At 44.8% G+C, this 14,756-nt stretch overlaps 2 protein-coding genes across 3 annotated transcripts; both read left to right on the forward strand.

Moving 5' to 3' along the window:
* Positions 1-177: 177 nt before the first annotated feature.
* On the forward strand, positions 178-6,644 carry LOC101759872 (dicarboxylate transporter 2.1, chloroplastic). The gene is made up of 4 exons (XM_004984057.4): positions 178-1,020; positions 4,646-4,959; positions 5,614-6,062; positions 6,234-6,644. The coding sequence occupies exons 1-4, from the start codon at positions 244-246 to the stop codon at positions 6,347-6,349; spliced, it is 1,656 nt and encodes a 551-aa protein (XP_004984114.1). The 5' UTR covers positions 178-243; the 3' UTR covers positions 6,350-6,644.
* Positions 6,645-7,458: 814 nt separating this feature from the next.
* On the forward strand, positions 7,459-12,171 carry LOC101760288 (putative disease resistance protein At1g50180). Of its 2 annotated transcripts, none has more exons than XM_014804509.2 (5): positions 7,459-7,879; positions 8,226-8,336; positions 8,427-10,602; positions 10,708-11,741; positions 11,920-12,171. In XM_014804509.2, exons 3-5 carry the CDS (start codon positions 9,027-9,029, stop codon positions 11,932-11,934), a joined length of 2,625 nt encoding a protein of 874 aa, XP_014659995.1. In that variant the 5' UTR covers positions 7,459-7,879; positions 8,226-8,336; positions 8,427-9,026; the 3' UTR covers positions 11,935-12,171. The 2 variants fall into 2 exon arrangements, with proteins under 2 accessions (XP_014659995.1, XP_014659996.1); XM_014804510.2 differs by having other exon boundaries at positions 8,226-8,302; positions 11,920-12,165.
* The last annotated feature ends 2,585 nt before the right edge of the window (positions 12,172-14,756 follow it).

Below are 14,756 nucleotides of genomic sequence, written 5' to 3' on the forward strand. Positions count from 1 at the left end.
CGACCACCAAGGCACCAACCGCCCAGCGGCCCAGGCCTCTGGCTGCCACTCATCTGTGTCGTAACCACCAAGGCACAATCGGCCCAGCAGCCCAGGCCTCAAGCTGCCGCTCATCTGTGTCGTAACTCATACGCATCGACATTGCCCCCACTTATGCACTTCAAAATGGTCACTCTCCCGTCCTGAACCACCGCCCGCCTCCCGCCCACTGCCCACTCCGCCACACACTTTCCGCTGCCACCGATGGAGATCGGCCTCGTCGTCGCTCACCGGCCGTCTCTCCCGGTGGCGGCGGTACCGGCGCCGGCCTACCTCCGCCGCCGCCACCTTCCCGGCCTAATCTCCCTCCCCCGCACCTCCCCCTCCCTGTTCTCCCCGCACCATCAACGCCTCAGTCCCACGCCTCGCCATGACCTCCTGCAGCCTCTCCGAGCCTCCCCAGCCCCTGATTCTAGCCCCAAACCAGAGCCCCCCGCCGCCTCCGGTGCGAAGCTTGTGCCGCTCGTCATCTCCATCGCGGTCGGCCTCGCCGTGCGGTTCCTCGCGCCGCGGCCCGCCGAGGTGAGCCCCAACGCGTGGCAGATGCTCTCCATCTTCCTCTCCACCATCGCGGGGCTCGTGCTGGGCCCGCTCCCCGTCGGCGCCGTGGCCTTCCTCGGGCTCACGACCGTCGTTGCCACGAAAACGCTCCCCTTCGCCGCCGCCTTCGCCGCCTTTACCAACGAGATCATCTGGCTCATCGTCATCTCCTTCTTCTTCGCGCGCGGGTTCGTCAAGACGGGCCTCGGCGACCGCATCGCCACCTACTTCGTCAAGTGGCTCGGGAGCAGCACGCTGGGGCTGTCCTACGGGCTCACCCTCGGCGAGGCCTGCATAGCGCCGGCCATGCCCAGCACCGCGGCGAGGGCAGGGGGCATTTTCCTGCCGATCATCAAGTCACTCTCCATCTCGGCTGGCAGCAAGCCCAATCATCCATCTTCACGGAAGCTCGGATCATATCTTGTGATGACGCAATTCCAGGTAATTAAGTAGTGCAGTTCGTCAGATTCGCATGGGTGGATCAATTGATGAAGTTGCTAATTGCTACTTGTTCCTAGATTAGGGGGTGTTTGGATACGAGATACTAAACTTTAACAGTGTCACATCGGATGTTCGGATGCTAATTAGGAGAACTAAATATTAGCTAATTATAAAACTAATTGCAGAACCCTGTGCTAATTCGCGAGATGAATCTATTAAGCCTAATTAATCCATCATTAGCAAATGGTTATTGTAGCACCACATTGTCAAATTATGGACTAATTAAGCTTAATAGATTCGTCTCGCGAATTACACTCCATTTGTGTCATTAGTTTTGTAATTAATCTATATTTAATACTCCTAATTAGTATCCAAACATCCGATGTGACGGGTGTTAAACTTTAACACCCAGGAGCCAAACAGACCCTTAGTAGATCCAATATACTGCTTGGACTGTAGTTCTCACACATCTTTTTTTAGATAATGGATAATATTCCGGCTTCAACCTCCTCAAAGAAGAGGATCAGTCCACTGCTATTACACAGCACACAAATAGGACTCAAAAACCAATTCATAAACTAAAAGACCATCCATTTGAATTAAAGAAACGTAAAGCTGCCATCTTTAAAGTTCGGCATGCTGAAATGAAGAGCTTCTCATCATTCTCACTTCGTTGCAATTGGCTCAAGATCGGAGCCAATACGTTCCCCTGAACAGTACCTGCAAAAAAGTTTTGGGTCGACATTTGTGAAAAAACCACCTCATTTCGAGACAACCATATTGCCCAACAAAAAACTGATACCCCCGTCAGTAGGTATAGATTCGGCTTATGCCCACCCTGTTTAACCCATGAAGAGAATTTGCCATTCATGGTTGCCGGTGGAGAAATATCAAATACTATATATATCGCACACCATAGAAATTTGGCATACAAACGATGAAGGAAAAGATGATTAATGGATTCCTCAGAACTACAAAAGCTGCAATATCTATCCTCATTCCAATTCCTCCAAACTAAGTTATCTTTTGTTAGTAACTCCTTTCTTTAAATACCACATGAAAATCTTAATATTCAATGGTAATCTCATATACTATATTTCCTGCTTAACTCTAACTCCGGAACTAATGAGATGCTTATACATAGATTTCCAAGTAAACATTACATTTTTATGTAGAGACTAGAGAAACACATATATCCCTTCATTAAGGTTAACTTGAACTATTCTAGCAATGAGGTTGTGCCATTCTAGTAGCTTATTACCGACTAATGATCTCCTAAAAAATATATTAAGTGGTATAGCACTAAAGACATCAGCCACAGTGGCATGTTTTTCGTCCTGTTTCCAAACCATGTATCTTCCTAAAATCTAGTTGTTCTCCTGAGTGTACTTTGAAGTTCCCCAATTTGAGAAATTCCTCCTTCATTCCCATCAAACCCTTCCAAAATTGTGAATCTCCTAGTTTTTTGTAAACTTGGCTTAGTGGTTTATTCCTAAGGTATTTGTTCCTTAGAATTTCTTGCCGTATCCCCTCTTCATTGCATAGTTTGAAAAGCCATTTACTCAGTAAACATTTATTTTGAATATCTAAGTTCATGATCCCCAAACCTCCTTGTTGTTTCGGTTGGCAGAGAACCTCCCATTTAGCTAGCCTATATTTTTTTTCTATGTTGATCATTCTGCCAAAAAACCTAGACCTAAAATGCTCAATATTTTTTAAAACACCCCTTGGGACCTCAAAAAATGAGAGCATAAACATTGGCAAGCTTGATAAGATAGAATTAATCAACACTAGTCTACCTCCAACCGATGACAATTTTCCTTTCCATCCACTCAACCTTTTTTCAATTCTATCTTCAATGATCCTCAGTCTTTGTTATTCAATTTCCTAAACCCGGATATCAAAAAGAGTAGGAGCCAAGTTTACACCCAAATAATTGTGAGTATGTATTCTCGTGCTCTCTTGCTCGTCCAAAGCAGAAGATTTCACTCTTATAAAAATTGATTTTAAGACTAGATAATTGTTCAAACATGCATAATAAAATCTTCATATTCTTTGCTTGTTCAATATCATAATCCATAAAAATCACTGTGTCATCTGCGTATTGCAGAATAGAGAGTCCATCTTCTACTAAATGTGGAACCACCCCTTTGACTTGCCAACCACTATGTTAAATAGTATAAGAGACAGTGGGTTACCCTGTCTAAGCCCTTTTTTAGTTTGGAAGAAAGGACCCATCTGTCTAAGAGTTCTCACATATCTGAATGCACCGAGTTGGTGATCACTTACTAATTTAAGAATCTGCATTTTTCCCTACGGAATTCAGTTACAGAAAAGGGTCCATTGTTCATCGAATTAGCTTGACACTGTATCCTTCCATGTTGCTATCCACAACTAGAAGTTGGGAGTAGAATTTCTTTGTTTCTGCAAATGGCTCAAATGGCGCCAATACAATTTAGCAAGTGGAGGAATGCACATCGTTCAGTAATTGTTGTGCCAGAAAGTAGTAGTTTATCTGCATGCTAAAAACTAAGGACATCTCTCTTGGCAGATTGAAATTTTATGCATTTCAGCTTCAAAATTTCATCAGTCCTCTTCAAAATTTTGTGCATTTCAGCTTGAAGCTAAGGGTTCATGAAAATGGTGCACCATTCCTCTCTGTGCATTTTGTCACTAAAACATGCATGACAAGAAAAATTATTGTCTTCTCCACTCAAATAACTGAGAATAAACATTAACTTGTTTTGATATTGAACCTACTACCTTTGGGTCAGAACCGAAGCCATTGCTACTCAAGTAATCAATGCAGTTCAGGTTCATTTTCTTTCTCTTGCTTGTTGATGCCTGAGATTTTCTACATGGATAACTGATGGCAATGTGAAAAGTAGTATATTTCAGTAAAGAAATAGTGTGTGTAATAATTTAATAATTTAATTTTCCTTGTAGAAAGCCTATTTTACCCGTACTTTACTCTGTAGATTATGCTTTCTTGCTTACAAATAGTTGCCATTAAACGGTACTGAACTCGTAATACCAAATATCTTTCGCTAAACAGTGCCAAATTTATAAGCACAAATGATAGAGGTCATAATAATTCATCTGATATCTAAGATTACTGTGTTAGGTGGATGTCCACCTAATCTAAGCAGCCCTAACGTTGAAAACTTTGTTGGTACATACAGCCTTAACTTTAACGAAAGGTGATTTGACTTGTAAGTGCAATGCTTAGCTAATGCTGACCACATTCCGTTTTCTGGAAAATCTATATAAAAAGAATGTGGGTTGATTCCCAACAGTAGTTTCTTCATGTTGCCCTTTTTTTTAAGGCGACGTTGCCTTGTAAAAAAGAAAAGGGAAATTAAGAAGTTCTAAAAATTTAGGAAAATCATGGATTACCATTGCACTGTTGGATTCATCACCACTGGCATGTGACTCTAGGATCCACCCGTCAGTGTGACATCTAGTGCCAAAATCCTCAAAATCATCAAACTTAGCAATTCCATTTTTGAAATACGGTTTTTGGGGTGAATATTATTAGGTCGATTTCTGTCTACTCATGATTGGTGAATGTTCATATACTTCTTCTGGTATGTTATGCATGTTGATGGTTTCTTTTGCTTGACAGGCAGCTAGCAGCTCAAGTGCTTTATTCCTGACTGCTGGAGCACAAAACCTATTGTGCTTGAATCTAGCAGAAGAGCTTGGTGTTATTATCGCAAATCCATGGGTATCATGGTTTAAAGCTGCTAGTTTGCCAGCTATTGTTTCTCTCCTAGCAACGCCATACTTGCTGTACAAAATCTACCCCCCTGAAACAAAGGACACCCCTGAGGCCCCAGCATTGGCTGCAGAGAAGCAGAAGCGGATGGGGCCTGTGACTAAAAATGAATGGGTTATGGTTGGCACAATGATTTTTGCAGTGTCCCTATGGATTTTGGGGTAAGATCATCTGTCACTGAAGAAGATCATCTCATAACGTTGACTCGTGATCTCAATACCATCCTGCAGCCTGCCACCTATTAGACTATATGGTTCTTTTATAAATAAAATATTTGCATGGACTTTCGCAATGCAAGCTGCTCCATATATACAGCCTCATTAGTCATTACACTTAGCTTGGAATGATCAAATTAATCTGAAAGCGAATAATTAATTGTTTGATTCTCTCATCCTTAAGTTGCCATAGCGCACTGTCCCATTCATTTAGTCCGTTTCCCACTCTTTGTTTCTCTTTTCTTGTTCCTTGCTTGCTTCTAATATATGGAAACTTGGTGATCCATATGCATCCTGCTATTGATGACACCATGTTTTCTTTTTTATTTATCTCTGTTGATCGTATTCATCTGTATCCATCACAACATGCATGTTTAAATACTTGAGAGACCCGTCGTAGATCTTTATTAATCCCTAATTTCAGTGATTGGTAGCTACTACGTACGAACTAGGCAAAGTGCTTTAGAACACTAATTATGAGATCTTATGCATTGTGCCCTAGAAATAGTGTGCTTTTTTGTGTCCCATGGTCATGATGGATATGTTTTTTTGAAACAAAGGTCATGATGGATATGTAACCTATTTGCAATTTCCGTTCAGGGATGCTATTGGTGTGCCTAGTGTTGTGGCTGCAATGCTTGGGCTCTCCATTCTTCTCCTGCTTGGTGTGCTGGACTGGGGTGATATCTTGAATGAAAAGTCCGCATGGGATACATTGGCTTGGTTTTCAGTTCTGGTTGGGATGGCAGCACAACTCACAAACCTAGGGATTGTTTCATGGATGTCAAACTGTATTGCCAAGCTGCTTCAGTCTTTCTCATTGAGTTGGCCTGCAGCATTTTGTGTTCTTCAGGCCTCCTACTTCCTGATCCATTATCTATTTGCAAGCCAAACTGGGCATATTGGAGCCTTGTACTCTGCATTTCTGGCTATGCATGTAGCAGCAGGTGTTCCTCGTGTGCTTTCAGCACTTGCTTTGGCGTTCAACACAGATTTGTTTGGGGGAATAACTCACTACAGCAGTGGGCAGGCAGCGGTATACTTTGGAGGTAATTTCATTAGTCTAGCTTCTGTTCTGAACCTAGTTTATTTCCTGATTGGTTATTCTTGGGCTCTGACTCTACCAATTGAGTTTTTTGGTTGTTTAGTAGTGTTTTCGTACAGAATGAGCGGTCCATTGAGATTGCTATCCTAGTTAACATGTTGCTTTCCTTTTGCAGCTGGGTATCTTGATCTTCCCGATGTTTTCAGGATTGGTTTTGTAATAACCATGATTAACGCATGTATCTGGGGAGTTATTGGGACCATTTGGTGGAAATTTCTAGGGCTCTACTGACAGCAGGCACCATGTAATTTTCCTTTGCCGATCATCAAGTTGCTCTTGCTCATGGATTAGAAGGGGAAGAGTCAAGAGTGTAATAACATAATAACGACTGTTGTTCATGCTGGGTAGCTTCGTTAATGCTATCAGCTCAGTACAGTTTCTCGATCACAGGCTGCTACGTCTGCCCTGTTTCTCCATGCATCTTGTACAGTTGCATAGTTTTCTCGTAAAATATAATGTAAGTTGGCCAGGAAACGGTCTTGTGGGAGATTTTGTGCAAATCTTTTCTGGCTTTGTGATCATACCAGCTATGGTTATAGAGCATATCAAGAATCAAGGAGGAAAAAGAAAAACAAGCAACAAGTTGCATGGATGTCACATGCTAACGTGCTCATGTATCCTCTCTCAAGCATGTACATGGCTGATCAGCTAATAACCGGCCGCCAGGAGAATAATCATGCATGGATGGGCCATGCATTGTATTAGCACCATGCCACCAAGATACACACGCGCTATGTTCTGCCGCCGGCCGCAAGCACGCGCGGTACCTGCTGGCGCGCTCTGGCCCAGACATTACGGGAGGGAGCCAGAATGTAGCCCCACAATTCTGAAGATATGCATCGTCAGACGGTCAACGCGTGATGATAAGAGCAGCTGCACGATTATCAGACCGGCCTTCTCTCGAGCCGATTAAGGCCTCGTTCGTTTTCACCGGATTAGCTCGGAATGAGGTCCATTCCTGGTGGTTTGAAGTGGTCCGGTTTGAAACCAGACTTGCATTGAAAGTGTTGTTCGTTTTAGTCTGGCCTGGAACGAAAACTGACCTGGATTGGAATCTTTCTACATTAGATAGCTCGGACTAAAACCATACCTCCTCACCCCTGGAATGAATCTTAGCCGGATTGAGTGACACGGGTGGAATCACTCAAACCAGATCTTCAAACCAGATCTGAAAGTAATCCTGGCTGGAATCCAATCCTGGTGAAACGAACGAGGCCTAAGAGCCTGTTCGGTTCGGCCGGTTTTGCCCGGTTGGACGGATTGGAACGGCTCGGAATGCTGTTCGGTTAGATCTGATCCGGAATAGAAACAGGCCCGGTTCTACTCCCGGTCCGGTTCTACTCGCGCGCAATCATTCCCCACCTCCTCCCCTCCGGAACGGAGCCTGGCCGCTCGCTCGACTCGGTCTCCCCTCGGTCCTCCCTCTCGTTCAGCCTCCCGTCCCCGCCGGATCCGCGCCGCCGTCCCCGCCGTCTACGACCGCCTCCGCCGGGCCCGGGAGGCCTTCGTGGCCGCCGAGGTGGCCGGCACCGCTGACGTGGAGGCGTTCCTGGAGGAGCTCAAGGGCGTCGCGCTCGAGGCCAACCGCCTCCGTCGGGGCGTTCTTTCGGAGCTCGTCGCCGCCGCCGGGGGTTACCAGGCGGCGCTCTACCTCGAGGCGCTATCGCGCTTCGTGCTATCCATGCAAGACCCCGAGGTGCTCCGCCGCTTTGACCAGTGCCGCCCCTCGCCCGGTAGCTAGTCCCCCTTCTTGCTCCCAAGGTCCGTGCCGTTTCTTTCTCCGTTGCTTCATTTCTTTCGTTCGTGCAAATTCTTGGTTTCTGTATTGGGGGAATAGCAGGTTCACGGCAGTTACTGGTAGTATTTCCTTCTCGTTTGACTTGCTTATAGCATTGTCCTTTCAAGTTCTGGATGGACACATTTACTATAGTAGCGCACATGGCGTTCCTATTGGTTCTGATATTCTTGTTGGTGGTCAGATTAATCTATGCTACAAGTAACTAGAGAAACAGTAGGATCAGTACATCTGGAGTGATGCGTGAGTCTGATTTCATTGTCAGAGTGCTATTGGCTATTTACTTACTGCTTGTGCCTGTTGATCATGCAGGCATCTTTGAGAAGCACGAGATGGGGTAGCAAGTGCTGGGCAGCGAGGACCAAACCAAGAAGACAAAGTATAATATTGTATGATACTCTTGTCCCAGTTAGATACAATCGGGTACAGATACAATGGCTGCTTTCCAACATGCAATTTTTCATATCTGATGCTCATGAGAGCTCATGTTCTTCTTCGCTTGTGTTTTGGCAGTGGCCAGTTGAGTGGTAGGTGGTGGTGAGCGACTCGAAAACGTTTGCAGCAGCGTCCTGTGGGCAGCTGCGCCTCGTGGATCCGACTTGGACTCCAATTTTTCCCCAAGGAACCATGTCGCCAGCAGTGACGCCTCAGTATTAACCCTCCTGAGAATTGACTTGCTACCAAATCTTTTATGACCTATTCGTTTTGAGTGGATTGGCAAGATTAAATCCTGGCCGGATTGAGTGACACAGGTGGAATCACTCAAACTGGGTCTGGAAGTAATCCTGGCTGGAATCCAATCCGGCTTAAACGAATGAGGCCTAAACTGAGCGCTGGACCTGCATCAGTTTGTATCTGAACTGGCCCACAGCTCAGTGAGTTAACCTCGGAGGTCGACGTGTGGTTGAGGAGGCGAAAGCTCGCACGGACGCTTATCTGTTCCGGAGGCCGGCCGGCATCGTCATCCGACGCAAACCACAAACGTTTGCATTCCAAGATAAAACCAAAGCAAACGTTTGCATTCCAAGACAAAACCACTCCTGCCACAACCACAACCGCATTCTGTCACCCCATTTCCAACCATCCATTCAGACTCCGATCGAGAGCAGAGAGATGGTCGAGCCTGCTATTTCTGCCGTCGCTGGGAGCATCAAGGACCTTGCTGTCCAGGAGACCACACTGCTGTGCGGAGTCATTGGTGAAGCCGGGTTCTTGAAAGATGATCTGCAGCGTCTACATGGCTTCCTCAACGATGCCGACACCAAGCGGAGATCAGGGAATGCAAATGCCACTATCTGCATTAGGCAGATCAGGGATGCCACATATGAAGCTGAGAATGTCCTCCAAGTTGTGGACTACATGAAAAAGAGAAACATGCTCAAGAAGGGCTTTGTCGGTGCCATTTCAAGGTATGCTCGCTTACCAAGCGATTTGATCACTCTCCACAAAGTTGGTAATGAAATTCAACGTATAAGGAGGAGGGTTAGTGAGATATTTGAAAGTCCAAGAAATTTGGAATTCCTTAATCGGGGTAATACTGAGTTAGGCAATTTTCATGTTGATGATGAGTCTCTGCAAGATCACGGTCTTGTGCTCCAAAATTTTGAAGCTGTTACTGCTATCGGTTTTGACAATGAGCAAAAAGAAATAGTTGAAAAATTAACTGAAAAGGATAACAAGCTTAGTGTAGTCTCCATTGTTGGCATGGGTGGAGCAGGAAAAACTACACTTGCTAGAAAAATCTGCAGTTCAGATAAAATAAAACAACATTTCGACGCAATTGCTTGGGTTACTGTATCTCAGAAGTTTGAGGTTGTTGATTTATTGAAGGATATTATGAAACAGATCACTAGGGGCAGAGATGATGGTAGAGAAGTTGGTCAAATGGAAGAGATAGCTTTGAGAAACAAGATACAAGCCTTCCTTACAGAAAAAAGATATTTAGTTGTGCTTGATGATGTGTGGACAACAAATACATGGAACCAAATAAATAGAATGGTCAAAGTATTTCCAGATTTAAATAATGGCTGTAGAGTAATGTTAACCACCCGGAGGATTGATGTTGCTAATCATATTGAAATGCCAACCTTTGTTCACCAACTGAAGCTCTTGGATGGTGAAAAGAGTTGGGAACTTTTTAGTATGAAAGCTTTACCACCATATAGAAGGTCCTTGATACAGAACATTGATGAGTTTGAAGAGATAGGGAGAAAGCTTGCACGGAAATGTAAAGGACTACCACTTGCACTAGCTGTTTTGGGGGGCTATCTATCGAGGAATTTAAATCTAGAAGCATGGTCAGATATACTACAGGGTTGGACGTCAACTGAAAATGGGCAGATGATGGGAGCCATACTAGCTCGAAGTTATAGTGACTTGCCAAATCATTATATAAAATCTTGTTTCCTCTATCTTGCTGTCTTCCCTGAGGATTACTCCATATCTGTATCGGATCTTATCAAATTATGGATAGCGGAAGGCTTCATTCCACCTATAACAAGGCACACACGGGAACAAACAGCACGTATGTACGTAAGTGATCTGGCTCAAAGATGTTTGGTTCAAGTGGTTAGACGAAGCAAGGCCAACGGATGGATTGAAGAAATAAGGATTCATGATATTTTACGTGACTGGTGCATTGAAGAAGCGAGATATGCTGGTCTTGTTGATGTCATCGACAACACTATAGGTCAGGTTTCCTCTCCACTCTTTGTGAATACAGTACTTTCACTTTGTAAGTACTTTGTAGCTTTTGGCCCTTACTTACACCTGCCATATACAACGAAAATTGCAGGCCATGTTGGTGAATCTTCGTCCAATACCATGGTCTCCTATCGTTCATCTTTTCAAAACTTCTGTGATGGTAACATGTTCACAGCAACACCTAATCTCCGAACTCTGTTTGGCTTTGAACTTCCACCATTCTCCCGACCCAAGCTGAGATTCCTCAGAGTTCTCTATGTGGAAGAGTCGATCCTAATTAATTTTGGCAGGGTTATCAGTGGGTGCATTCACCTAAGATATCTCGGGTTGAGAAGGTGTCAGCAGGCTACGCTACCTTCTTCAATTGGACAATTTCTTTACTTGCAAACTATAGACCTGAGAGAAACGAGCTTGGAATCGGCAAGAATACCAAACTCTTTATGGGACATCCCTACTCTAAGGCATGTTTACCTTGGAAAGGCATCTTTTTCAGCTCCAAGGAATTGTCCACAGAAAGAGCTCCAGTCCTTACATTTGAGTCTCCCATACAAGGGGAACAGTAAATTCTTCCGGAGTGGGTACATTTGGGCCTTTTTGGGCCAAATGACCCAACTAACTTCTCTCGTATTGACAGCGGCGGAGTCCATGCCCGCAGAGATGATTCATGCACTGGCAAACATGACTTTTCTGGTTGAGGTTACCCTTGGTCGGTTCACGTTGCTCGATAAGTTGCCTGATAGCCAGCTTCTCCCGCAAGGCCTACGGAGGCTTCTTTTATCCGCTGAAACCATTAAAGAAGACCCGATGCCAATCCTGGAGAAGCTTCCCTGCCTGGTGGTGCTCGAGTTATGGGGGTACAAAGGCCGAACCATGTTCTGCTCTGCCAAAGGGTTCCCACGGCTGCAAGAGTTGTACCTTTATGATTTCTCCATTGAGGAGTGGAGGTTGGAGGTCGAGACAATGCCAAGGCTCTCACTCCTGGACCTTAAATTTTGCCTGAAAATGAAGAAGCTCCCGGAGGGACTGCTGCACCTGCCGGCTCTCAAGGAGCTTCATCTGGCCCCCACGGACCTGAATCCTGAAGATGACGTCACCTGGAAAAAGCTGGTTGGGAAAGGATGCAAGGTAGGAGATTGATTTTCCTTCCCTCTTGCCCTTAATTACCTTTGATATCGCCCTTAAACTTTCTCCCTGCTCCTGACTGCGAGTCAATTGGTTGCATAGATCGTTTTATTACTTTCAACGAATTTGATGAGTAGCTCGATCCGTAACTAGCAGACAATTAATTGTGCGCATTTTGCAGGTGTCTCATCGTTAATGCTGCCTTTGACTGGTGCTTCGTCGTCGCATGCCGCACGCGCACATGAGAGGAGAATGTAAATTGCAATGCATTTGTGTTGCTCTCTCTTCAGTATTTCTGGTGTGTTAATGTTACACCATGCACTCTGTTTTCCCGACATGAGATTTCAGCAAGCAAACTTGTGCCGCTGAGAAGAACACGGTTGTGATTATCTGTATATTTCGTATATGGACAGTGGCTTGGCTTGTACGTTTATTCTTCTCTTGTACTGGTTGGAAACCACCGGGCTTAGAGCATCTCCAACAAAGCTGCTATCCCACTCTCCAAGTCAAAATTTAGCAAGTCTGCCAGAAAATTACGATCCGGATAGCCATCCCATCAGGCTTGCTAAATTCTCATTCACACTTTCCAAACTTGGCAAGCGAGTTTGGCTTATCAAACGTAGGTCCCGCGTATAAAATGGAGAGTTTGTTGAGTGCGAAATAGAGAGGCTGTTGGAGTGGATGGAGAGTGTAGCTATTAGGATTTGTAAAGTGGGAAATGAGGATTTGTAAAGTGGGAAATGAATAGTCCTGTTGGAATGAGCAACTCAATATGAAGAGAAATAAAAAATGGATAGTCTGTTGAAGTTACTCTTTTTTATTAGGAAAGGCAGCGTACGAGTTATCTGGGCGCACCCACGAAGACCCTAGAACCAGCGCAGAGCATGTCGTGGCCGCACCGGTTCTGACTTTTGATTCATGGTATCGCCGGCTTAAAATCGTTCCCGTAGACGCCGCACGGAGGGCGCAGGTGTGAAGAAATTGAATGCCGGCGATTCAGTATCGTCAAAATCCCAACAAAATAAACAACAGTTTAGACTATTTATGCAATGTCAAATAAAAATTGCAATACAGTCAATTATATAATGGCTTGATTAATTTATGTATGGACTAAAAAATATGGCGACCAAACACAAATTTGATCTCTACATGTTATTTTGTGGCTTGTTTTGAGAGAATGTATCGTGCATAAAATACAATCCTATTGGAAGAGCTAAACCAACTTTTTACTTATTTCATGTCCATTTTGCCTGCCTAAAGGATCATTATGTGAAAAATATCTTTAGAAAGAGCTAAACTGTAAAAGTGCAATGGAAAAAATTTCTCCCGTGAGGGTGACTGTGAGCTTTTTTTTTTCCTTCAGCTCCTCAACGTGAAAAGTCAGAAGCTCAAATAAACAGCAAATAAATAGCAGATTTCTCGTACAACTTCAGAAAAAGTTAGAAGCTCAGAAAAGTACGAAACTGAAAAGATCAGTTTTTAGAATTTTTATAACTTTTTGCGCTCAGAAAGCTAACACATGGATGGCTTTAAAAAAAAGTCACCAGCAGCTTCTCCGAAAAGATGAAAACTGCAGCTCAAACAACGTAACCTGACTCCTTTGTTCAGCTTCCGCCGTAACTTCTCTCATCTGTCGCCGTAACTTCTCTCATCTCTGATCTCTCAATCTCTCTCCGTCTCTCCCTCGGTTGACTTCACAGCGGGCGGTGAATAGAGGGATGTGGTGGGGAGGGGCATGGAGCGGTGGCCGGCAGCACAGGCGGCGGGGAGGAGCTTGGCGCAATGGCTTTTCCCCTTGACTCTCCTCTTTCCCATTCTCTCAGATCCGGGCGCATGGCCGGCAGCGGCTCGGCGGCAGCGCTACGGCCAGAGGGAGGCTCTGCGAGCGGTGCGGAGGCCAGCGCAGCGGCTCTGCGGCCAGGCAGGCAGCTCGGTGGGTGGCAGGCGGCGCGGCACGGATGGGTCGGCAGCTCGACGGCGGCGAGCGTCGCAGGTGAGTGTCACATGCTATTTCCTCTCCGTTTGCGCGCGTAGGGGAGGAGGATTCACGCGCCATCCGCACGAGATCATAGTGAGCCGGCGTCGACGGGAATGGAGCGTACAACGGGTGTTGCTGGCTGTCAATTTACATCCCACCACGAGCCGGTGCCGTCCTCTCGTGAAGCGACAACGGAACTCTCGCTCCTTGTTAAATCCACGCCCTTCGATTTCAAACGGTAGGTCGTTCTAACTCTTTTCAGAGTCAAACTATTTTATATTTAATCAAAATTATAAAGGATCATAAAAATTTATGGCGCCGAATATATACACTATAAAAATATATTTAGTGAAGAAACTAATGGTACTTATTTGGTATCATGAATGAAAATATATTTAATAAGAAAACTAATGGTACTTATTTGGTATCATGAATGTTAGTATTTTATTGTATAAATTTGGTAAACTTGAGATGATTTGACTCTTAAAAAAATTGGAAGTGCTAGCGCCCGGACGTCCGATAATTTTGTTTTATCGAACGTTCCGTCGCAACATTGAAAAATAACTATCGAAATATCAAAAATCAACACTTGCAACACCGAGGATTGCAACACCTTTACGTGCATGAAACATCCGAATTGCTTCGTGCAACATTCAAAATAGACACATTGCAACAACAAAAAAAATATCTCTTACAACATTGCAACAACGAAGGAAGAAGAGACAAAACAAAGAAAACAACTATATGCAACATCATGAACAAGTTGGTGCAACACCCGATTGCTGGCAAGTCAGACTGTTGCAAAACAGATGAAACATCAAAAGCTACTGTTGCAACATCCAAAAAGAACTATTGCAACACCATGAGGTACCTATTGCAACACTCAGATCCACGACAAACTAGCCTGCCGCCGAAGGTCTTCCACCATGGCCGCCGCCCGATCCTTCCCCGCTCGGATCTCGCCGAGGTCGGGGAGAGGGCCACCAGATCCGGCGCAAAACATATGTGTTGGCGCTAGAAATCAGCCGATTGAATCTCTA

The sequence above is a fragment of the Setaria italica genome, chromosome IX, assembly GCF_000263155.2.
Source record: "Setaria italica strain Yugu1 chromosome IX, Setaria_italica_v2.0, whole genome shotgun sequence".
NCBI classification, from domain to species: Eukaryota; Viridiplantae; Streptophyta; class Magnoliopsida; order Poales; family Poaceae; genus Setaria; species Setaria italica.